The sequence below is a fragment of the Triplophysa dalaica genome, chromosome 12 (genome assembly GCF_015846415.1).
Source record: "Triplophysa dalaica isolate WHDGS20190420 chromosome 12, ASM1584641v1, whole genome shotgun sequence".
NCBI lineage: Eukaryota > Metazoa > Chordata > Actinopteri > Cypriniformes > Nemacheilidae > Triplophysa > Triplophysa dalaica.
In genome coordinates, this window is record NC_079553.1 from 13,197,351 (window position 1) to 13,223,429 (window position 26,079).

Below are 26,079 nucleotides of genomic sequence, written 5' to 3' on the forward strand. Positions count from 1 at the left end.
TGAATGAGATGAGCCAGAAACTAGATTTGGGTTTAGTCATTGTTTTCAATTGTTTCAGTTTCTCGCACCTTCGGGTTGATCACCAAGTGGGTTATAACTCCATGCTCCTTTAGATAAGGATCCCGTTCCTGGCCATTTCCATCTTCAACTTTATATGATCCGTTCAAGTGCTCAAGTGTTTCTGAGGTGATGTGGACTCGCCTGTTAATTAAAAAAATCATAATTAAGACTAAATAGTGATATATTATGAATACTGACTACATTAAAGATGCACTGAGCAAAAAAAGAATAAAAAAATCATGCATAAATAAATAGTCATTCAAAATTACTGAATGCACCTTTAAGCATGTAATTATTAAAGGGATCTTTTCAAGAAAATCTGACTTTTTCCGTGTTTAAGTGCTTTAATCGGGTATTTGGTGCATCTACCAACTCAGAAAATGTGAAAAATGACAACCCAGTAACTTTGTTTATGTAAGCCTTATTTCTACAAGCCTGTGAGAAAACAAATCGATCAGATTTTTCACCCTTTCTGACGTAGCTACAGGTTCCTTTTAAAAGATTACCACTGTTGGCCACTACTGTTGGCCCGTGTGTAACGTTACTTTCACTTATAGAAAACACACTTCACTTATAGAAAGCAATGTGTATGGTTTGTAAATACACAATGGTTTTGTCATTTGTACTTTCACAAAACGTGACGAGATTGTGAGTTCGATTGCTTGTGTTTTGTGTTTAAAGATGAGAGACATGTTTCTCTTTCGCTTTATGTGGCCCTTCTTTCTTGTTTTGTTGTTGGAAGCACAGGCTCACAGCCCTGCCGGAGATACTCTTATTATATGGAGATAGAAGGGTCTGTAACACAAACATCTTTTGATATCCATAGCCTCTGGTCTTCTTTCCTGCGTTCAGCTGAAGCCAAGTCATTAGTATTAGCCGTTACGCTTTATTGGCTGAAAAAAGATTACAGGCTTTCTATCTAGTGGTTTTGGCCCTGCGTGCGTTTCCTGCTGTAAAGGGGGCGGAGACTAGCAGCTTATTTGCACTTAAAGAGACACACACCAAAACAGCGCGCTTCTCCTCACATGCAAAACTGTAGGGCATGGTACAATATCATATCTCTGGTGTATTTTGAACTGAATCTTCATAGACACATTCTATGGACCCCTAAGATTTATAGTAGACTTGTGTAAAAATAGAAAAAAACTCTCCTTTAAAACATTTATTTAACATTATGAATGAGCAGCACAATAGCTTACCCAGGTACACCTCCAGCTTCCATGTGATTGGCTAAAGTCACATCATGCGACCATACATCATACTGCCATTTCTGGAGGCCAATCACACCGCAGAGAACATTCCCGGAGTGAACACCCACTCGCATGTTTATATCCACACCTGTGGCGTCTCGTACTTTCCTATAAAGAGAAGAGATTGCTGTATGAACGTCCATATCCTATCAGTACACACAAATATCAGAGTATTGATTGAACCCTATGCTGCAGTTGGATTACAAATACATTTGGACAAGAGACATGGCTCTGACCTTTTCAAACATGTGACCTTTTGAATGTTCTTTGAATGAAAAAAAGTCTAAACAAAAATCGTCCCATTTCAGATATGGGTTTCATTCAAAATCAACTTTTTGCAATAATGTACGAATTTAAATAATGCTCAAATTGACCAGCCATTAAACTGTAAAAATATTGCATCTATTTTACTCACAATCACAATAAAAGTATTATTTAGCTGTTTTGTAACATTAATAACAAAAAGGTGAAGACGATCATGTAGTGTATGGTACATTTTCTTTTGAAGTTTTTTATTTGAATCACAAACACAGTACAGTTCAACTTAAAGCATCATTTGGCAAGTTTTCATTCTGCACCCTGGATCTTCTGTCCCAGACTGTGTAGCGTTCAAGTGGTGATGGTCTGCATTTTGTTCGGCACAATCTCATGGCAATTCATATTATAAGGCAATAATATGTATTCATTTGTACGGTTCGGGGGTTTGGCTTCATTCTTGCCTTTTTAAATAATTGCATGTTTTTGTACAATTCAAATGATACAAATTCACACAGAATTGCAACCTTGTAACAATTATTTTCCCATAAGATCTGGGCTGGTTGCATAAACTGCTTAGACTAGTCTTACACCGCATTCTAACCAAACGCGAAGCGATGAGATTCCTGCGATAAGCAATTTGTTTCCCCATACCGAACGCGAAAAAGGGGAGGGGCGCGATAATCCATCACAAGACACAGCCAATCAGAACTGGTTTTCTCTTCTGGAAAAAAAACTTGATTAACACAAAAACATACCTTTTATAGCATGTAGCGGTGCCGCGTTTGGTTAGGACACAGTGTTAGAAGTTAGTTATCTGTTTTTTTTCTTTAACACTTGTTATAACTTCTTTAAATCATTTACATAAAAAGCTAGATTGGGATAATTGAAATATGAAAAGTAAGTACTAACTAATTAACTTAGCGGCAAAAGACCCAGGTTGGCTATGTTGCTTTTGCTGTCAAAACACCACTTCAAATAATATTTGATGTCTCTGGCTGCAATGTAGTATAATAAAATAAATGGCATTTTATTGCAAATTCTGTATTACAATACATATATATATATGTATATTTGAATCTGCGCTAGTGTGTCTTAGTTTTGATTTAGATAATACACTCCAAACAAACATAGAATAATAATAATACATTTTTATAACATCACTGTTGACACTCTCCTATTTGCTTCTAACTATAATGTGATTCTTTCTTTAGACAGAAATTCACAGCATGTTTTCTGCCACCACAATTTAGCAGCAGCTACTAATTTAAAGATAGGATTCTTCCAGGCATCTGCGCAGCAGGTCGGAGATAAGAAAAGACAGCTCTCTCTCTCGTCTAGACTGAGCGGCAGTCATTTCCCGCAGTCTGACCTCTGAGACCTCAGACTCATTATCAGGACGGACGGGAATCGTGTCTCTCACAGTGGTGATGGGCCGGGACCAGACAGCCTCTCCCTACAGAGGACTAAAATCTGCCCAATTCCATCATATTCCAGGGGTGCCATGCCAACCGTTTACAATAAAACATATTTCATTTTATGATATATAAAATTGTTTCCCTGATTTTCAAGTCTTTTTCTGTAGTTTTACAGTTTATGACCATTTAAAAATAAATGTTAAAAAAATATTTTACAGTTTTCCCTGTAAAATAACATGTTTAACCAGTTTTTCTTGTAAATGTTTCTGCAATTTACATTTTTTGACCGTATTTAAAAAATTCCCAAAAATCTGTAAAAAAAACAGTATTTTTTTCAAATTTTCACGTGAAAATTCTTTTTGTCAAAAAATCTGTAAAATTACATTTATTTTACAGTGTACAATTATTTACATCTTTAGATTTTAGTCAGAATATTCAGCAATGATGGAAAGGTGTATTTAAATACTTAAAAACAAAACTAATGTGACTTAAATTTGACTAAAAATGTAAACACATATACTTTATATAAATGTGTTGTTAAAATAAATAATGTCACTTGAATAGCTAAATAAATTTAGGCCCAGTAGATCATGCCATCAGTAATCTCCTGAACACCAAGAATTGTACGATTATATTAATAATGGTCATAATATGGAGAATCACATACAGCTGCATGCGTGTCACTGATGACAAGTAATAAAAGGGCTATTCTTCAGAGACATCTGTGTGAACAGGTTTGCAGTTTGGTAAATAATTGTGAAAACAGTACAGATCAGCGACAAAAAATCTGGTAAACTCAAGAAACCCAGAAGATGAATAAACCCTACGGAAATATAGTTTTAATTAAGAGCATCTGCATAACTCACTTAATAGCTTCACACATGTCTAGGCCCATCTTCACACAGTTTTTGGCATGGTTTGGCAAGGACTCTGGGAGGCCAGATACACAGTAATAGCAGTCCCCAAGTATTTTAATTCTCATGCATTCATTTTCCTGAAACACAAATATGATCAAGTCAGAACGAACACATAGAACACAAAATAAGTCGTTTAAAGAAGACTTATTGTCGCTATACAATGAAAGTAAATTGTCAGTCACTAACATAATGGTACTTTTGGGATCAACAACATTATTTCACACATTTTGTATACATATAATATAATATATATAAAATACATGTAAAATAATCCACATTTGTTTCAGATTTGAAAAGAAAAATATTGTTTAGCCAACATAAAATGCATTACTACACATCTGTGTCAATAGAGAAAATGAAGCAAAATTGTACTGTCATTTTTGTTTCGTCAAGCATAATTGATGCAATTGTCATCTTACCTTGGCAATCTGATCAAATTTGCCAAACAGTTCATTCAACATATGGACCAGCTCTCCGGGTGAGCAATCGGTGGCCAATCGAGTAAATCCAACAATATCAGCATACAAAATGCTGTAAGAGAACATATGTATCAACGTGAAATTCTTTTAATTTTTTGACTGATAGCTAATGATAAAGTTATCCCCAAACCAAGACAAGATAAACCCCAGAATGCTCAGGAAACGTCTCTCAGAATGTCGAGTTCTGTGTCTCAGATACATTGTGTGACGGAGTTATTTTGTGTTCTTGAACGTCTCTGACCTTTCCATTTCATTACAGACTTCTGCTAAAGTTTCCATCAAACAGAGAATAAAAGCTTTAGGAGCAAGTTGCAGGACTTGTTGCACTTCCGAATGTCACATGAGTAAAAGAGTCTTGTAAGACTGAGACATTAAAATAAACGGGATACAAATGAATGTGTTAATACAACTGTAAAGAAACCAGCTGGAGTTTTAAGTGTAAAACACTTAAATTTCTGTAGTCATTTGTGTGGTTCAGTAAAGATCACTGTTCATCTGTGAGTAAAATGTAACCCTAAAATAATTTCCGGTCATACATTTTTTGTCAATGTTTCTTTAGACTGTCTCTAGTTTTAATTATGGGGTTAATAAAAAACTTAACGTGAATGACAGATTTTTACACTGTTTACCATTCAACATTAATCAGGGCTGCGAGGACAAAAACATATCGATAGGAAAAATATATATATATAATACACAGCACCTACTGTATAATATAAGCTGCTGTTCTAAAGTTTAGGGTCCCTCACTCACCTGTTTATTTATATTTTCCACATATGAAAACTATAGAATTACACAAATGGAAAAATTATGCTGGGGCTAAAAAAATACACATAAAACTGGTTATATTTTATCTGTGGTATCACTCTGCCTAGGAATTACAGAAATACTCTCCTGGCCAATATCTTGAGATCCCACATACAGAACTGTACGCAGGGTCGGCTCTTTTTTCATTATTCAGTCCAAATTGTTTATTTTAGCAGTATCATAATTTTATTTCTTATCATTAATATCAAGACTTTCAAGAATAATGCTTAAGATTATATGCATTCATTTCTCATATTATTTTAACATAAAACATAAACATAAACCTTTTAACTGGATAAAAGATTATAATCAAAACATTAATTTAACTAATTAAAAAATAAGGTAGTTACATATGACAGGATATTTTAATTGTAAACATTTGAATATTGTGCCAAACAGTACCATCCCTTATTCTATAGGGGTAGGCAGATAGGTTGCCTTAGGCCAAAAATAAAAGGTAAAAAATGTGCTCTCCCATACTCGAGAAAGGTTCTCAAGATCATTGACAATCAAATATGAGCAAATGAATGTCTTTTTCTACTGTTCTACAATCATAGATGTGTAACCTCTGCTTCATAATGAGGGGTCATTTCGCTTCATTGTGATTCATGTGTGTGATAAGCAGTGATGAGAACAGTCGTTTGGTGTTACGTGGTGATCATAATAGAAAGTGACGTAAAACTCACCTGACGTTGGTGTGACGTTGCACATATAAATTATGGAAGTTGTTGGTGTTTTCCACTTGTCCAAACTTTGGCCCCTGAAGCCTCTGTATGATTTCAGCTTTCATGACTCGAGCGATGTGCGCGGGAAGCAGAGAGAGTAGCAGACGTTCCTGCAGCACAACACACATCACAGCGGGGATGTTACTTGACATGATATGATCCTCAGTATGTGCAGCAGACTCTTCTGCGTCAATGTTACATAAAACACAGCACACAGTTTCGGCATACATTTTAAAGACGTCCATTGATGTATGATTTACGCTTGATTCCAGAACCCAGTGTTCTGAATTTTAAAGAAACAGTATAGTCATAAATGATAATTATGTCATCATTAATACACAACCACATGAATGCCTCTTTTTCATCTGTTGAACACAGAGAATAAGGTCAAAAGGAATCAAAATTTCCATCTACAAAAAGGACAAAGGCAGTTTTTTCAATTACTTTCGGCCTTTTACACCAGTACATTATCTATAACTGAAAGAGTACAGTGAATAGAGGACAGAAAATGATATTGGGTAAGAGAGAATAACAGTCAGAAAAGGACCAAGAGTCAGAATTCATATTACCCATAGTGCTATTGTGCAACTTGTCTCCATACAACCCACTTGGCTATTGGTGCAGAGATAAAAAAAAAGGTGCTATTTCTTAACAATTAGTTTATGCATTAGTTAACATAAATATATATACAGTATGCATATATGTATATATATGTATATATATATATATATATATATATATATATATATATATATATATATATATATGTATGTATACATTACTAGGGCTGTCAATAGATTACACTTTTAATCGTGATTAATCGCACCCTTTTCGTGCAATTAACTGGGATTAATCACACACGTAAAGTGAAATTAAACGTATTATTTAGTTTAACATGTTTATTTAAGTCCTGTTAATCGATTAAAAATAATAATAACTATTCACACACAGCTTTGAGGTTTTTAAATATACTTTTACATTCTAATAATTTCACATTTTAATTCCACATTTATGTAGAAACTACACATTTATTTTACAGCATCATTGCAACATTGTTGGCTTCACAATTGATGTCTTTATTAAATATATATTTTTTTTTCCAATAATCAAACCAATTATAATAAGTGTGTAACAGGTAGGAAATAAAAAGAAAATAAATAAAGTTCTCAAACTCAGTCTTCACTGCTAAATACATGATATACAGAAGAATCCTCATTAAAGCTATGAAATCACATTGATTTATTATTTTCTTTTGTTCTTTGATAAACATTAGTAGCAGGAGACACAGCTACACATTTAAGAACGCAGCCCCTTTAAGAGCTGCCACTCTAAGCAGCTTGCTTCCTATTTTCACTTTGCATTCATGTAAGACTTTATTTAACTTGTTTAAGACTGTCCGAAAATACTAGACAAAATGTCTTTCTGGCATAATCTTGCATGTTTTGGTTCATTCAAGCACATAAGAGAAGTTAATACTGGTGCACTGTATGACAGATTCTGATGCAGCCCTTGGCCCATGTTTACACCAGATGGGACCGCTGTTGAGAAGTGTTCCACAGCCAGAAGCTGTCAATCTATACTGGATTTGTCAATACAACCATTTCAAATCGCACCTAAATAGTTACAATTACTTTATATCAATAAGAGCCTGACTATATAATGTAATGCTCGACAATGATGACAAAAAAAAACCTGCCGTTAATAGTTTTTTATATAATGGCGTTGATGTTGCTGTATATATTTGTATAAATATATGAAGAGTTTGTTTCTGAAAAGAGATATTTTAAAAAATCATGTTTTTATTCTAATCATGTTTTTATTGTGTTTAATTGTGTTAGGTGGCTGTATTTTTTTAGTTATTGTGGCTAAATCTAAACAAACCACCTGCAGTTTGGTTGATGTTATTGGGATGAACAATAAACATGAGTTCTTATTTTGGAAGTAAACTTTATATATATATATATATATATATATATATATATACTGTGTTTTAATAATAAAATATATTTTAAAAAAAAAATGAAATTATTTCAATAATATGGTCAAATTCGATCACACATTTATTTGTGTGTGCTGGCAGTGTTGCTGTCTATATAGGGAATTGCAAATAAGTCACTTTTCATAAAGCAATTCATTCAAATTTGGAACAGAGCTTTAGAGTTTACTGCACAACCCCAGTGTTACATTTCACAATGCATATTAAAAATGAATATTAAACATCGACCAAATCTGCAGGCGGTTAATCCGCTAAGAAAACTCCCTTTGCACATTAGCTCCCCCTTATTAGAGTTAGCTCGCTGAGAAGCCCTTAAAACAAATTATTCCTTAGCTCAGATTTTTCACACCTAGGCTTTGGGAGGAGATGTGAAAACCCACGAGTCAAAGGAAGTCTACAATGATATTTCACCTGCATCTGGGAGTCCTGTAATGGAGTAATGGTGGGCGTTCTTCAAAAGGTACAACTACGATTACCATATTCAATTTTCAGATTTCACAGGTTTCCCAGCAGGCATGAAGTGTGAATGAGTGTAATGAGATTAAACAGGGATGTTCTGGAGGGTCATTATGAAGGCTTGTGATAGCTTGACTCTTTCTACGTGGAGGAGAAGGTTAATTGCCCACTAGGTCTTCAACATTTCCCCTAAGCAACCGTAATGAACTCATAAAAAATCATTTTAAAGTCCTGATCATTTTATTAGCATCACCATGAAAGCCATATACATTAATTTATGTGTGACAACCCCCTTATTATCCTTTTTATCTACTAATTAAAGCAGCCCCCAATAAATCTGGGATCTCCAGCCGAACAGCAGCACAGAAGTGCACATCGCCTCGCTCGTTTATATTAAATATATCGGAGAGCACAATTCATCACCTGCAGCCTGAGAGGACTTTCTTAAGAGTTAATCCAGAGGAAAGCAGAGAAATGCCGTTTGACCTCTCGCAGAGCACACAGACTGATGAAAGGCAGCCAGCACACAGGGTGGGCTTTAGTCACACTATCTGCCTCTGTGGCCTGCCTAAACTGGAAACTGAGCATTGACATCAAAGAAGCATCCTAGTTATCACTAGCAAGAAGAAAAAAGAGGAAACCCTGGAGGGGTGAACTAACTCAAATGGCGACCCATGAAGGTCAAACATATGGTTAATGTGGGAAGACGTCCAACAGCAGATAAATTCAAAACAGTACAATGACAAATTTTTGTGTCTAAATCTGAGTTGTGGTCCCAACTGACAATGACAAATCAACTGCGATCAAGTCACTGGAACTTAAGCAAGCCTCTATGAACCATTTTGCAAGACAACTCTGGTCCAGAAGCACTTCCTGTTTTAGTCAATTTAAAACTACACAAGCATAAGAATGAAATACAACCTACAAAACCTTTCCGTCTAATATAAAATATTAAATGAACACTAGAAGACTAGAAAAAAAAGATAAAAGCAAACAAAAAATGTATGACACATACGCCTCATTTGCTGGAAAAACAAGCCTCAGGTTCAAGTGCAGCCGAGGGATAACGGAAGCTAGACATTAATGTTGATAGTGCTCTCAATATGGATATTTCTCTTAAACGAACGCATTGCATCGCTTCAGAAGACCTTTGTTAAGAACACAGAGTTTTCGCGGGTCGAGCCGTCCTTTGATCGATGGATGCACTTTTTGGAGCTTCAAAAAACTGCCCCCCATTCACTCCCATTCTACCGCTTGGTAGAAAAATGATACGTGGTATTAACACTTCTAATATTATTCTTCAACAAGGAAAATCCTATTCAGTTAGCTTGCATTGAGGGTGAGTAAAACACGTGGAAATTTTATTTTGCCTCTGAAATATCGTTTGATGCCACCAGAAGTGATCGTGCCGCCATGTTTGGATGCCAAACCGACAGAGGGCATCATTGTGTTACAGTCAAACTAGTGGTCTAATATCACCAGTTTTACAGTGCATCATTTGCACATGATAAGTCTTTAGGATATGTGTATGCAATTTTTTAAAAATATATATACGGATGTTATTTGCAATGTTTATTGCGGTAATTCAGAATCAGAAAAATCCCACTAGTTTAGCTTCATGACTAAGTTTATAAATTGTCAGTGTTATTTCTGTGAATAAGATGAAAAATGTGTAAATCTACAGGACATCAAAAATTGATGGATGTATACAAACAAGCAAGCAAAATGCACAGCTGTGTGTTTTGTTGTTGAATCCAATGTTAGTTCAACCAGCATTTAAAATGTTAATTTAAAACGCTTTACAATAAATGTCAACACCACTATTGAAAAATGTACAAATACTTTATCAACATAAAACAATCAATAACATAAGTGCACATAACATCAATGTTGGTGAGTGAAGTTGTGGACACAAACCTAAAGTATATACTCACTTACAAGCACTTTGTTTGTTATTATATAATGAAGAGGACTGTAACTTCATCACTATGCAGCGAAATTTCCCAACTAAAGTTTTATCTGATAACTTCCAATTAATTTAATAGAATGTTTGGGTATTCAAACATGGCGACACGCCAACTTCAATGTTATGACGTCATGAGCAATTCCTATTCTTTAATATGGAACAGTGGTAAAAAACCCTGTTCATTATTTCTGCATTTGCACTCGGCAATGCAAGTCGCACAAAAGTGAAATACTTCCCCTTTAAAAATAGTTACAGGGATACAGCTTATTTCAACTGAAGCATGCAATTATTGCAGAAAGGAAATTTTCGTCATCATATTTCTGTTTCGTTTTAAAAAACAATACAGGGAACTAAAGTTAACAAGACAAAAAGTAGGACAAACATTCTGAGAAACATGATGTGTTTTGCTGTGTTCTTTGTATAGAGAGAAAGAGCAAGACAGAGAGAGAGGGAGGTTTTGTTATTTTACAGTATCTCATTTGTGATTCAATCATCAAACTGACACACAAGCTTTTCAGTATTCCATCACTGGGCCCAAATCACTCCTGCATCCCCCATCAACATTCCAGTGAAAACACTGATCTCACAGTTTAACAGACATATCTCCAACACTGAATATAAACCCCGAAGAACCTGATAAATCATCCCGTCAGAAGAGAAAGGAGGTAAATAGAGACTGATACTGAACCTGCTGCCGCTTCTCAAACTCCAGCTTGATGGGTGATTTGATACAGTTGCAGGTGTCCTGATACGTCTGCTTTAGCGCCAGCTCCATCAGATGTTTATGATACGCTCCTGCCAGGTTCCCACATATGAAAATGATGATGTTTGCCAGGATCTAGAGACAAACAACACATTCTTCAGATAAAGTACCTGTGTTTTGAAACACTAAAGTATTTTGCCGCCGCTGAATAAACAGGGTTGGTTTTAGGATTTTCTAGGGGTAAAACAAAGTAACATCATGAAGTAAATCTACTAATCTGCGGCACAACATACTGCTCTTCTATTGTTAATATCATTTGCCGTTTTAAAATATGTCTTAAATATGTCAATTTCCACTAGCGTTTCACAACAGCGGAAAGCATTTTCTGGTAAAGTCTCTGAAAAACTGTCAGACAGGATTGTGCCGGATTCAATTTCCCGGCCCAACATCATTGATACCAGTTTACGCACAGAGCACTCAGTGAAGCCCCTTCAATTTTCCATGCCACCCTCAAAGAGGTTTTGGAGAAAAGCTCTGTTAACCCAATCAAATGAGCAGCAGGAAGAGACTCTGGGTATTGTAGTCAGTATTAGCGGCAAAAAATAAGTACTTAAGTCTCCAACTTCCCATGCGCACATCTTTTCTTACTCTCGTCTTCAATTACTGCCCGTGTTGAAGGACCGTGGCTATGATTACTCCCTGTTTTCCAGCTGAGCTCTACTGTCCTCCATCTCTTTAATGCTCAATATTCAACATGAGGTCTGATGAGAACTGTGCATCAAAGGCTCAGCCGTATGAGACATTTTTGTATTTGCTCTTGAACGTCCGTTTCAATTGGGTCGCTTGTAGAAAGTCTCAAATTCATCTCAGCTGTCATATTTCAAACTATGAGAACTTCTGAAGGTGTTAGGCGCTGACAATTGATGAAATGAAAGTGAAGACTCATTCGTTGTGACATAAATGCAAAACTGTGGATTTCCTATCCAAACAAAATAGTTTGGGACATATTAAATATAATAACTTTATATTAAATAAATATAATATTTATTTAATATGATAATATTGATATTAAAATGATAATATTAAATAACTACTGTCACAAAACGGATGTGAGTGTAAGACAGAACCAAAATGCAGGACAGCGATGTAACAGACTTTATTAACAAAACAGTGAAAACAAAACTCACGAGGGGGTAAAAATAACATCAACCAAACAATCCCACACAAAGAGGTTTGGGGAATAAATAATCCAATACGTACAGGCATGTGAAACAATATGAACAAGAATAAACAATGAACCGACCCAGGACTAGGAAAACACAGGGCTTAAGAAGGGAAACACAAACAAGGGATAATGACACAGGGAGAGCGACGGGCATTAAACATTAAAGGGAGACAGGTGAGGGAGATAAAACACTTATGGGAGACTATTGGAGAAACAAGGGGGCGGAGCTACACGGAAGACACACGCCGAATGTGAAAACAAACAACACGTGTCTCCAAACAAGGCATAACACACACACACCAGACATGGTACTGTCACGTCCACAATGCACGAAACTCAGAAACAGGAAGGCCAGGACCATGACAACTACCATAAAAAGACGATGTCATGACAGATGGTTTCTGAATAAAATTGCCTAGTTTTGTGTTCAATAACCTGGTGCAGTTTCATAGTTCATGGTCAAAGGTGGGCATTATAGTTATTAAACACCGATAACATTTCTATGAGGTCTCGCAGCACCAAACCGCACATGCAATGTAGGAGAGTCAAGCATGAAAAGAATGTTTTTTTTTAAGTCTTTAGAGTCATTATGTAAACACTTTGCTTTAATATTGTACTCCCTCTGTTGCACTGAATGTCAATACCAGAAAGGTTCTCAACAAAACAAAAACATTATTCCATTTAAATTGTTACATTTTTCTTCTGTATGGGATCAAAGAATAAAAAATCAGAGAATTCATCAAACTGTTGTTCAAGCACAAAAACTCACCACAAGCTTTCTAGATTAGGTGCTTAAACTGAAACAATACTGCTTATTAAGACATCATATATGACAGTACTTACAAGATTAAATACTTATTTATTTTCAGTAAAATCAACACATTATATTTATAGTACAGTATGTGCGAGAGAACTATGCATTATATCAAAGTACGTTTATGGAAGTTGTGTCACTCTCCGGCCATGTTTGCAACGCCTCTGGGCGGCTATTTACGTCATTGCAGTGCACAGTCCTACTGCAGATATTTCTAAAATAGCTGGCAAAAACAAAATTAAACAGCATATTTAAAATCAATAATAAACCATGTTATGATCTGGATCATAACTTTGGTTAAATTTCGCAAGAAATCACCTTTTTTAAGGTCACCTCATCTACTGCGCCTGTGCACAGGCTGACAAGCGTCTCACGAGAGCCCCGCCCCAGAGAATCGTCAGTCTTTACTGATTGACAATAGGCTCGTTTTACTGAAAGGCGGGCCATATTGAGCGTTGCATTCCTCGCCATTCATTGTAACGCGAAATATCTTTGATTATATACATATACATTCTGCCATGTTTGTATTGTATTGTTTATAATGTACATTTGATGATCTATGATATGTTTGGCAATCTGTACATTATGCTGTTTATTAAATGGCTACTTACCTCTACCATTATACATTAAATATCTATTTCAAATATTTTATTACCTCATTTTTAACGAATGCAGACCATCCAGAAACATGACATTCAAATGACAGGAAAAGGCAATTTGGTTTAATCATTTGTAAATATAATGTCATGTTATTAAAGAAACATATTTATGTTTTGCGAAATATCAAATTGTGCTTGTCAAAATGATTTGCAGCATCCAGGTTACCATGTGCTGTAAATTTTGAGCGGTCGTTATTTTGGAATATCAGCCCTTGGAATGTAGAGATTGGCCAATCAGAATCAAGTATTCCGCCGTTTAATAAACTGAGAACAACCACAAAAATATTAACTCAGGTGTTGGTAAACAATTACAATTTCATCTACATTGCTATCTTCTACAGTTTTCTGATTATGATTCTCACATATTTCCCATACAATTTTGCAAGTAAACATATCAAACACAGGAATTGTTTTAAGAGCAAACACAGGTCATTTCTATGTACAGTAAACAGTCTCATGCCTTATCCCCAAAACTGCCAAATGTGTAAATGTAAGATGCGAATGCATAAAATAGCTTCAAACCGATCTCCTCACATTATCGGCAGGTATATGACAAGGCCAAAGACCTGCTGTTTACTACACACAGTGTTATATGTCATGTGTTAAATGAGCTGTAAAATATTTACAGCAGTCCTCAGCTGTCTAAGATGAAATCACAGATGATTCATTTCTGTCAGAGAGGCGGCGAAGCTTCGTATTATTCAGATTTATGACATGAGTGGGATTTTCCATTGGAGAGATTCTGCCTCCTGACTGACGGGTGGTAGAATCTGTTTGTATTAATACATGACAATGTTATTCCAGTTGGGGTTTAGAGCTATTTTTTAAAAAGAAGTATGTTTATACTGCGACTTTGCACCTGTGAAGCTGACGCCACTAAAGTAGATGCTTTTCAAATCATAAACGTCTCCAGGACAACGCTGAAAAATATTAATAAGTATTATTACAATGCAACACAATTATGTTTTGACAATGAAGAGAAATGGCTTATATTTAGAAAATCTAAATGTCCTGAATGTCCTAAAGGAAATCATTTGGCCCTTGTGTTCATATTCGTTTGGAATCAGAAATGAAACCACAATGAAGAATCATACTGATAAACAACAGGATTATCTGTAAGCCGTAAAGCCACCTCAAGAGAAATATCCAGGGAAAAGCCACAGTGAGCTATCTACAATCGTCAGTTTTAATGAACCAAGATCCTCTACAATCTATACAACTATCAAACCTAATTTAAAGGGACAGTTCACTTTAAAATTCAAATTTCATGATAATTCACTCCCCCACATGGCATAAATGTCCTCTTGTAGAAAACAAATTGTAGAGCCTTTTGAAGCTGCGATGAAACTGAAATTTGGACCTTAACCAGGAGTCCTCCATTGAAGTTCATTGCAGTTGTGAAGAACCCTGGAAAGCTTTCCTCATAAGCCTCAATTTGTTTTCGACAGAAGAAATAAACACACAGACAATTGTAGTTTTATTTATATTTTAAATTAGCATTTAATTTTCTATATGAAGTTTTTATGTTCAAGTGTTAGCAATTTCAGTGAATGCTTTGCCATTTTCCAATTCATTTGTTTATTTTTTATGTTAATACATAAGATTTATATTTTTGTTTATTCATTTAATATTAGTGCTTTAAACTTATTTCAGTTTATATTTGATGCAAAATTAAAAAAATCATTTAATTAAAGTTTATAAAAAAATTTTTTTTTTGATTTCAATAAACAGATAAGTTTTTTTAACATTTTAATTTTAGAATACTAAAATAACCTTGTTATTATCATGATTTTTTTATTTTAAATTAAAATATTCCTTTAACTAGTTTAAATAGGTAGGAAACATTTTATTCTATTTATTTTGAAACACTAATAATTATATGGTACCAGAAGTGTGCATATAGCAAATCCATCATGTAACTTAAAAGGAAAAGAGGAAACATTGGCACAGGACTCACGGCCCAATACTGGGTGTCATCTTGTTCAAATTTCATTCATCTTAATGTATATGCATTTAAGTAATAAAGTGCGTGTCATGGTCATATACTTCTAACACTAAAGAAAGCTGTTGTGGTCACATCTGCTGATCTTCTATCTGTAAAACTATCAGAAAACAACGATCCTAACCTTTATTATTATGCAAGTTTTACAATTATTAGTAGGATTTTGTGAAAAGAAGATATTTTCTTTTTATGCGTCTAAGTCCAACTCCGCAGTAATGATCTAAGACAATATTCGTCTCTATTTGTCTGTGGGTGAGATGCTATAATCAGCTTATTTCAGTCAGCGTGTGGGATTTATACCGAGAGTGGATTTTGAAACTCATTAAAATAACAAATTCAGAACCGACTGTTACTAAAGGTCACAATTCTTGAATTTTTATGACCTTAACAGTGCTCATGTGCTGTTGTAAAATGTAAAGAGTTTACATTGACATTCATGCACATAACATTGCATTATCCTATACATTTTGCATCTAGGTATGTGAAATCCCCTGCGATCGAACCCACCTTGGCTTTGTTAATGCCACTGAGCTACAGGAAGGCAATATAGATGGGCACACATATTTTTCACCAATCACATTACATGGTTTAACAGGTTAAAGATTTAATGTTGTTTATATGTATACGTGATGTTTCAACTGTTTTTAACGCTTTAAGACATGTGCAAATTCATCAGTCAACAGCATTGCTGAGTGTTCCAGTCTTAAACCGCCTCTGTCCTTCACATCATGAATACGTTGTACCCACTCATGTCAAAAGTTGATCGATAAGATCAGGAAGAAAGAGCTGGTATGTTTGAGTGGAGGCAGAGACTCATTTGCATGTTCATGGTTCAGTATATGATAAATACAGCAAGACTGTGTTACATTCAAGCTATTATAGAGCATTAAATTATTTTCTTAGTTTGATGATCAAATATGACTTTTTTTACATAAAATGATTGACTACAGAGGGACATTTCAGGTATTACAACATTACATTACATTTACATTTAGTCATTATCCAAAGCGACTTATAAGTTGGGTAAACAATGGAAGCAATTGGGTCAAACGTTAGGACAACAAAAACCATAAGATCAATAAAAACATGTCTCACAAAGCCTACTACGGTGTACATAGTCAAGTTTAGTTTATCTAAGCATGCTTTTTTTATTAGATATTGTAGAAAAAATATAAAAATCAGAAATGATCAGTCAGGTGCAGACGGAAGAGATGTGTTTTCAGACGATTCTTAAAGAACAACACTTTCTGGTAACTGACATTTACAATCACATTTAGTCATTTAGCAGACACTTTTATCCAAAGCGACTTACAGATGAGGTAAACAATGGAAGCAATTGGAACAACATAAGGACAACAAAAAGCATAAGTACAATAAAAAACTGGTCTCAGGATACCACAGTATACAGTTCAAAGTTTTTTAAAGAGGAGAAAAGAGATTCTCCTAATCTTACCCATCAAACACTGTTACATCCTAAAGCTTTCCTAATACCTTCCAAAAAAAATAAAAATCAATCAACGGCTCTGAGGTCACAGCTCCATTTTCAAAGCTCCCTCTTACAACCTTTCCTCTTTTGAAATCGTAGCACACATCACCAGATTGTGTTTAATCCTAAAAGCGCATGGATTTCTGCCTGAGGCTCATTAGCACCTGCTCTCTCTTCCTCGGCGCTTCCACAGACGTGCACAATTTCAAGCAATGTAAAAATCTAGAAGACAAACGTACTGTAAACAATTGGAACAAGAGTTATATTTGTAATGTCATTGGAAGCTTCTAGTACAAACATTCAACACAAAGAAAATTCCTTGTGTGTGCAAGCACACTTGGCAATGGCAATAAAGCTCTTCTGATTCGGATTCTGATGATGACAGATATCTCTGATCACACAGACATCTGGGAAAGTCTATTGAATGTCTGTATTTACATCTGCAAGACGTATTTTTTATTGTTTGCTCATCTAGAGCTAGTGTCAATTCAGCTATTGAGTGACTGCAAGTCAAACCTTTTATATCTTTCTTTCTGTCAAAATAAATGAACTTTTGAAATGAGACAGAATGTTTAATATTTAAAGATGATCTATTTCTAAGATGCTTCTCTTAATTTTCCTTAGAAGAAATAACAAAAGTAAGTGGAACAGTTGTTGACATAGTAAGAGCAGAGCTATCAAATCAGTCTGTGGATCAGAACATTTGATCTTATGACTTCATGAAAAAAAAAGAATGTGTGCCCTGTGATGGACTGGCCTTCTATTTATGGTGTACAGTAGATGCTGGAATAGGATCCAGCCATCCCTCCACCTGGAAGAATGAATAAATGGAGTTCATTTTGGTAGATTTGAGCACAGCCGGCGACATTCTAAGGATCTTCCTACATCATCTGCAAGTGACAAAAAATCTGTACAAACCAATTTCTATTAATAGGTCTGAATCGAGGGGTCACGAAGGGCAAGCTTAGCTCACATGTGCTTATGGTTAATAATCTGATCATATGAAACTAAAAGAAAGCAACGTTTAATGTGTTGTACAAGCAGGTCAGAGTATGTGTTCACATCCTAAGCATTAGTGTGTCATTCTAAAGAGAGCATCGGTGTTAAATCACCTATTTACATACCCTTCACTGGATGTGTTTACCAGCTGGCTGGCTGAACCGAAGTGACTGTACACTATTATATATGAGGTGCAAAGACAGACACAGTGGTAGCAGATCTAATTCGAAAATGAAATATGAAGTATAAGTTTAATAATGCTTGTCTAATCCTTTTTGTCTGGTATAGTGAACAGCTGTATATGACTACTACTACAGCAGGTAAGCGGATTACCAGTATTGAAGGGCTTCAGTGGCCAAGGAACTAATCATTGCTGCCGGCATAACATTTGCATAATATAATGACTTTTACATAAAGTATTGCAAATGTAGGTATATGACATGTTACAGCTGGCAGGTGAAGTAGTCAATCTGTACTTTCTGGTGTGATATTTATAGCACAACACAACACTGTTGCCAGTATCAATGCTATGGCAGGCTGTTTAAATATTCCCTCAATATGACCTTAGATTGGGAGGTAAACAGGGTGGATGTTTCTGCTGTCCTGAACAAACAGACTGTATTTACCCCTTAATATTTTTCACGGAGGGCAAAAAAAACTTTGACCATGTTCCACCCCATGTGTACTTTTTTTTACAGTTTATTCCATTTAGGAGAAGGACATTAGAGCTACTGTCAATTTAGGTCTTGAATGACTGCAAATCAATCCTTTTTAATCTTTCTTTATGTCAAAATAAATGAACATGAGATTGAACTTCTGGCATGAGACGATGCGGAAGAGGTTTTTTCAAAGGGACAGGAGGTTAACATTTTTGATTAAAGATAAGAAGTGCAAATGAATAAAAAAATATTAATGCTATGGACAGATAAATAATTTATAATAAATACTGCAACACAGTGTAAAAAATTTGCATTTAGAAGATATGCGCATACAAAACTGACAGTATGGCCCCTGCGCTCAAAAAATCTTTTTTTTATCTCCGTTCTGAGTAGTTTTTAGATATTGAGCTTCAAAGATTTTGCATTTCATAGAGCAAAAATAATATTGAGAACAAAACTCTTTCATACATGAAGAAGACAGAGACCCTAAATGTATTCTAAATGTACAATATTAACATTTTCCGAAATTTCCAAGTATTTTTGGAAGAGGTCAAACACACTTTATTTCAGATAGAGTTAAAGTCTACTTATATTGTCCCAATATTTACAGAGTTTAGACAATACTTTTGAAAGTTTTACTTGTTTAAAACTATAACAGAGTTGTAATAACACCATATGTGGAGTTGAAAACCAACAATGGTCAACACCACAAAGTGTAATTTTCTTCAACACTAGAGAAAAGAGTGACAATTCAACACCAATTAGATCTATTTTACCTCTAGATTTTTTTAAAACTAGTGTACAGAGTTGACATTAAAAACTCTAAAAAGAGTATATTTTGAAGAGTTACCACAACACCCCAACAAATATCGCGTCAAAATAACCCACGAGTTGAAAAATGCACACCCTGTAGTATAGTATTCGCTAGTGTAGATAGAACCTTTTGATTCCAAAAAAACACTTTCTGTTTAGAAGTGTAATGTTCTATCTTCAAAACATGAATCAAAGTCATACATTTTCAAGCAAAACAAACAATTTACTAACAATTTTTGTTAAAACATGAAATGAATGGTCTAATAATGTGTTGATAAAACTTGAAATGACATTTATTTCAAATTTTAGGACATAACTTTTTGATCAAGGTAAGCATAAAAGGTAGTGCTAAATATTTTATCGATAGTGCATATGTTCATTTTAGTTAGGTATATGATGGGTATATTTCAACACATTATTGCAGGCACCATTAAGTTTCCGTTGGTTTAGACAGAAAGCAGCTATTGTAATGTAAACTACACTTTATTTCACAGGAGGTGGGATAGGTAAAATTACTTTCAAGAGATGAGTATTGCTGAAATAACATAATCATGTTCATTGTTGTATATAAGACTGTTGACATTGTGACTTTTTTGCTTTCAGATCAATAACTCGATAAAATAAACCATAAAACACCACATCGGTTCTGTGGCCTATAGAAATAACACTGTTCTTAATGGCTGTACGTGTATGAGTTTATTTAAGTGTGCAAGTGTGAGAGCCACAGAGCAAGCGAAAGAAAGTGAGAACGAAAACCATAGCGAGACAAGAGATACATATAATTAAATCAAATCAGTGTGACATAGTGTCCTTTCAGTTACGATTACATCAGCCTATTGATCTTTTGGATTGTATTGCTGTCCTCTCATCCGGCACCTGTTTAAACCTGTGCCTTCACTGTCGTCATTACACACTAAAGTACATAAGTTGCTATTGGTGAGAGCCCCATGGGGAAATACTGAGCAATAATGAAATTTAACCCCGCTTGTCTGCCATTGACACTGAGATTAGATTCAATCAACTTAACCTGAGCATCACTGAGCCAGAATACTAACACCGTCTGATAATAAACAAAGTCACACAAAATCATTGTTCTACTGCAAAGTATTGAAACATTATGCTTTGAGAACATTTCAAGAATTGGAGATGTCAAAGACAGACATTGTCATCTGCCAATGCTATCTGTGTCTAAAATAATAACACATAGTCTGACAGGCGTCTGGATCTGTCTGTTCTAACTTTGCCAAGAGATTGATTGACAGGTGATCTGACCAGCTGTGATGCCCATACTGTTTGTGTTTATTATGTTTTATTTCAAATTTCTCCAACTTCTATCCACACTTGCATTTCTGTCCTTACAGTACTTCTGTATGTTTAAGAGCTGATAAAGATTTTGAAACCATCCATCCAGCACAAATTAAAGTAATGAGCTACTTTCTCTTGCAATTATCAAGTTCACCTAAAAACGTCATTGGGTGCAGTGGATGAGATGCAAAAAGACCACACAAGCTGCTGAGACTTTGGCACAGTCCTGTGTGAGAGCCGTCCCACCCTGGCGCCCAAAAGGGCACAAATCTGTTCCTTCACAGTTGCTATGATAACACCTCACAGAGAAGGACAGAGTCACGGGTGTTTACTCCATCTTAAAAAACGGCAAATCTGACTACAGCATCCTTCCATTGTTATTATTGACCAGGCTTAAAATGCTTTAAAGGTGCTGTGTGTAATTTTTGGAGGATCTAGTGACAGAAATGCAATATAATAAACACAACTATGTGTTCAGAGGTGTATAAAGACCTTACATAATGAAGCGTTATGTTTTTTTTACCCCCAAATTAGCTATCTCTGTCTACACACACTGAGGGTCGCCTTACATAGAACTTGTCATTTTGTTTCTACCGAAGCCCTAAATAGACAAACTAGAAAGCATTTCATAATACGGTATCTCCTTCGGCAAAGAATCGAGAACCTGATGACATCTTAGTTCTGTGTCAGCCACCGTAGTGCTGTGAAAGGGAGGGGGGAGGGATCCGTTGTTTGCTATTCACAACCTCACCGCTAAATTTCATATACTGGACCTTTAAACACTTGAGAATGAGCCAAAAAATCATTCTAGATATCACAGTCAAGCAAAACACGCTCCGAGAGTGAATGCTGTATTCCGTTACTGTATAACTTGAAAGACGGATTTACTCCTCAATCCTAGCTTCGAAGTGTGTGCACGGCTATTGATACATTTATGCAGGAGTGCTAAATACTAAAACAATACTCATTTCTATATACAGTATTTTGGCATGGTCTAGCTGCTTATACAGTGCATCATATGAGTGCTGCAAGGGAAGCATATTAATGTTGCTGTTTCTCATTTCTTACATTGCTGTTTCTCCACTGTAGCTACATAGGCCCTGGGCACCTTTCAGTTCTGTGCCCAATAGAGTTAATTTCGTTAGCAAAAATATTCGTCAGCGACTATTTTCCCAGGACTACGACAAGACAATGACGAGACAAAAAGTAGCACTTTTTGTTTCAGCACAGTATATTGTTGGCGATAAATGATGAGACAAAAAAGGCTGTAAAGGCTATTAAAATAAAATTAAAGTCTTTCTTAAGGAAAAATCGAAGATAAATAATACAGATTTTTGTGCGAGCCTTTACTGTACGTGTAACATTCCTGTGTGTCCACCTGTGTTTTTGTTCTCATTGACTTTTTCACCTGTACAGCATAATCTAGTTAATCACCATAACCTGTGTGTCCTTGTTATCTGTTCTATTTAACTTCTTCCCTTAGTTCAGTTCTTTGTCAATTATTGTGTTTCAGTTGTTGTTCTAGTTTCTCTTGCCAGTTATGTTGGAATATTTCAGTATCTGTTTTGGATTTTTTGCCTTTTCATCTCTGGCTGATTACCTTGTTTTTTGATAAATTTAACTCGGGTTGAGTTTTCGCAATCTGGATTAAAACCTCTTCACTGGAACTCGGTGGTGTTCTCATCTGTCCGATCTCAATGCGTTACAGTACGATTGTTTATGTTTGCCGTCGCCAGATAACAAGAGTTCAGATCCCTCAAACAGGGATGAAAGGTTAAAAAAAGTCTACGTTTTCTGCGAGAGAACTTAATTTCGCCAATCTTGCAGCCATACTCCAATGCTCTGTGGGAGCGACATTGAGGATCTCAAGTCAATAAACAAGAGTTTCGCGATCTATAGCCAGTTTGTGCTCTCTAAAGAGCTGCTTGAGCAGCTTTGATCACTACATTGTTTGTTTGTTTGTGGTTGCTGAATAAAGACATCCAACTCTATGAGTCCGTTCGAAATACGTTCCAATGGTTCTGATTCACGGTCATTCGTATTGTTTCCAGGGAATGTCAATACTTTGCGGGCATCAGGATCAAAAGTGGGGTACTAAGCATGACTTGACTCGGGTCTGACTCGATTCACAATTTTCAGGACTTGCGACTTGCTTGATTGAAGTAAGAAAATGACTTAACTTGACTTTAACTTGAGAGCAAGTGACTTAACTTATAGTGGAGGACTCGACAATGACATGAACTTTTATTAAAGTAATACAATTTGTTTTAAAAATAAAGATTGTGACTTAGCAGCACTATAATCAGCGCTTGTGCCTTTGACGCTGCACAGCTCAAACCGCGCCAAACATGGCAGACAACAGTCGAGCTTCACAAATAGTCACGTCTGGCTATAAGGACTTTGAACTGGACCGTGCCAATAAAAAAAGATTTCCCAGATGCAAAGTAAGCAAAGCAAGAAGATCTGACACAACAACCACAACGTCAAATTTCATCCGACATTTCAAGGACCACAAGGAAGGTAAGAAAGTAATTTCTTTATAATCAATGTCATAAAACGATTACTAATGTAATGAATTTATAGTTTGTGTTTGTCATTATTTTGGCCTTGGGGACTTTTATTATTAGAAATGTGAACATCGATCATCACTGATAGGCCTACGTCTCATCTCATAAGTAGATCTATTGGGGAATTTGGCTATAACAGTAGCGTAGATAAGATAAAAACTAAAAGGTGTAATCATTGTGAGACTAAAACTAAAAATAGCTGACAAAATGAACACTAGTAACCAGGGCCTTTTAGATGTTAGAAACATACAGCTTTCAAGACTCTCTCTATATAAGACCAAAAGACACAGCATGAAAGAATAAGAAAAAAATCAAGAAGGCGTGTGAAATGATCAAATAAGCAGTAGATGCTGCATTCAGCAGTCACAACGTAAATGCAAAAAAGAAACAGGAAACAAAAAAACGCCCCTTTCTATAATTACATTCTGTGTAACTGTTCATATAAAGTTTGACCTTTAACACAATTTGAAATACATGGAATAACCGAAAATCCTTCACAGAAATTGGCTTTTACTGAAAGGTCATTTTTGCTTGTTTGCTATGCAGAGCATTTAGACGGGAGCTAGTAAGCTTTCTGGGTTTTCTAAACAAGCAATCCGATGGAAAATAAAATGGGATATCACAGATAATGCGGTTTATGACAAAGGAAATAAGAAGAGATTGAAACGAAATGGATACAGGGTTTATGGAATATAAAAATGACTATGTGAGGACCTTTAAAGATAGAGGTCATTTGACTATTTATAAACCTCACAAGTTTATTGGATCAATGTCATTGAGAATTTGTTGGTGTTTTTTGGCATTTATGTGAATTAGCCTTTAGATGTGAAATACCTCACATTCAAAGCCATCAAACACAGTTTATCAACTCAATGCATCAAAAAATAAAAGCATTCCTTTAATTATTCAACACACTCATACGTGCACACGCGCACACAACGACAAAGCTACTGGCATTGGTCCTACTCAGCAGAGAAGGCACAAGCAACATTTGGTGCACAGGGTGAATCTCACAGCTCTTGGCAGATGCAAAGCAAGACAGCCGGAGAAAAACTGACCTGCCATACTAGGGGCTCCACATGGTCGGTCGCAGAGGAGAGACAGACACTGAGGACAACTGTATGAGAAGACGCGGTGAGTACGCTGGCTATGATGGCATCCCTCATGGAGAAGGAAAGCATGGTGTAAACCACAAAGATGATGAACAAGAAGAAAGACACCTGAAAACAGAGCAAACAGAGTTAAGGTTATAAAAAAGCAACTAAAGCTGGAAAACAAGATTAGGTCTATAATGTGGATTTCATTTTTGTGTATACAGTGTAATGCTGACTTGTCTATACATAGCCATTTGAGACACTTTCATGTACAAAAGATTTGAAATTAAAGGGGTGATAGGATGCATTGTCATGTTTTGCTTTTGATTTATGGTGTTATTTAACTGTTTGTGCATGTATTAGACGTCCAAAGTCACAAAATTCATAGTATTGCACAAAATGATTTAAAGCTTGTCCACCATGGGATGATAATCACACGGGCTTATCACCAGTGTTTTATCGAGACGTTCTTCAACGTTCATACCCAAGCAATTTTTACTGGCGATGAGCCGAGTGAACGTGCAAATTCACTCACAGACATTTAACGAAAAACTGAAATACCCTGGTACACAAGGTAGCGCTGTGCAACTTTATGCTTATGAAACTCACTTGTCACAAAGAAAAAGTTCAGCCAGTTAAGCCAGTTATAACGCACTGCTTAACTGGCCAATCAGAGCACACTGCGCTTTCCACAGAATTGAGTGTTGTAAAAATCTAATCTATTTAGAAAGGCGGGGCATAAAGGAACTACAACAATGTTTCATCCTTAAAATGTATAAACACATTGTATTGCACCAAAAACACAAATTAATAAAGTTTTTAATAAAGTCATATCACCCCTTTAAAAACGATTTGACATCCAAGAAAACAACAACAATGGAATAAAATGGATTACATTTACACAGAGCTGTTTGCATCATGACAAAGGAATATCTACACATACAAGCACTCTGATATTTCTAGCTCGCCTTTAGCCATTATAAACTAAATATAGTAAGTGGGACACATTAAAGCATATGAAATTAAGTTACATCCCCAAAGATTCACACATTGGTCTGTATTTCATCATGTCTCATAAAGACATTTTTAAAATCGCAATTTATTAAATCTAATAACTCTTAATTTCATTATAGTTGGTATAGTGGCTTAGTATTTCAGTGCTTTAAAGTCCCAGAAAACAACACTTTGTTGTGAAAAAAAGTTTAAATAAAAATAAAATATGGATTTTTTCATCTGTGCATCACCTCAGCATTGGAATAACTGTGTGTTGTATGCAAGATCTATCATTTTTTTGCCCAAGCAATGAAAACTGTTTTAATACAAAACCTCTTTATCCAAAAATTCACAATAAAATTCAGATCTTTGCTTTTTACAGTTAGCTGGAATGTTTTGATTAATTGAATCTTTGGCAGCCCATTAGCAAC

At 35.5% G+C, this 26,079-nt stretch overlaps 1 protein-coding gene across 2 annotated transcripts in view; it reads right to left on the reverse strand.

Annotated features, from left to right (window-relative positions):
- The window catches only part of adcy2a (adenylate cyclase 2a), a 108,664-nt gene that overhangs the window by 16,361 nt on the left and 66,224 nt on the right, over nucleotides 1-26,079 (reverse strand). For both annotated transcript variants that reach the window (XM_056761817.1, XM_056761816.1), the window contains exons 4-10: nucleotides 24,620-24,781; nucleotides 11,018-11,167; nucleotides 5,873-6,021; nucleotides 4,320-4,431; nucleotides 3,850-3,977; nucleotides 1,260-1,418; nucleotides 69-201 (exon numbers count right to left, since the gene is read on the reverse strand). In XM_056761817.1, the coding sequence (XP_056617795.1) occupies nucleotides 69-201; nucleotides 1,260-1,418; nucleotides 3,850-3,977; nucleotides 4,320-4,431; nucleotides 5,873-6,021; nucleotides 11,018-11,167; nucleotides 24,620-24,781 (993 nt within the window). The remainder of the gene's footprint in view (nucleotides 1-68; nucleotides 202-1,259; nucleotides 1,419-3,849; nucleotides 3,978-4,319; nucleotides 4,432-5,872; nucleotides 6,022-11,017; nucleotides 11,168-24,619; nucleotides 24,782-26,079) is intronic.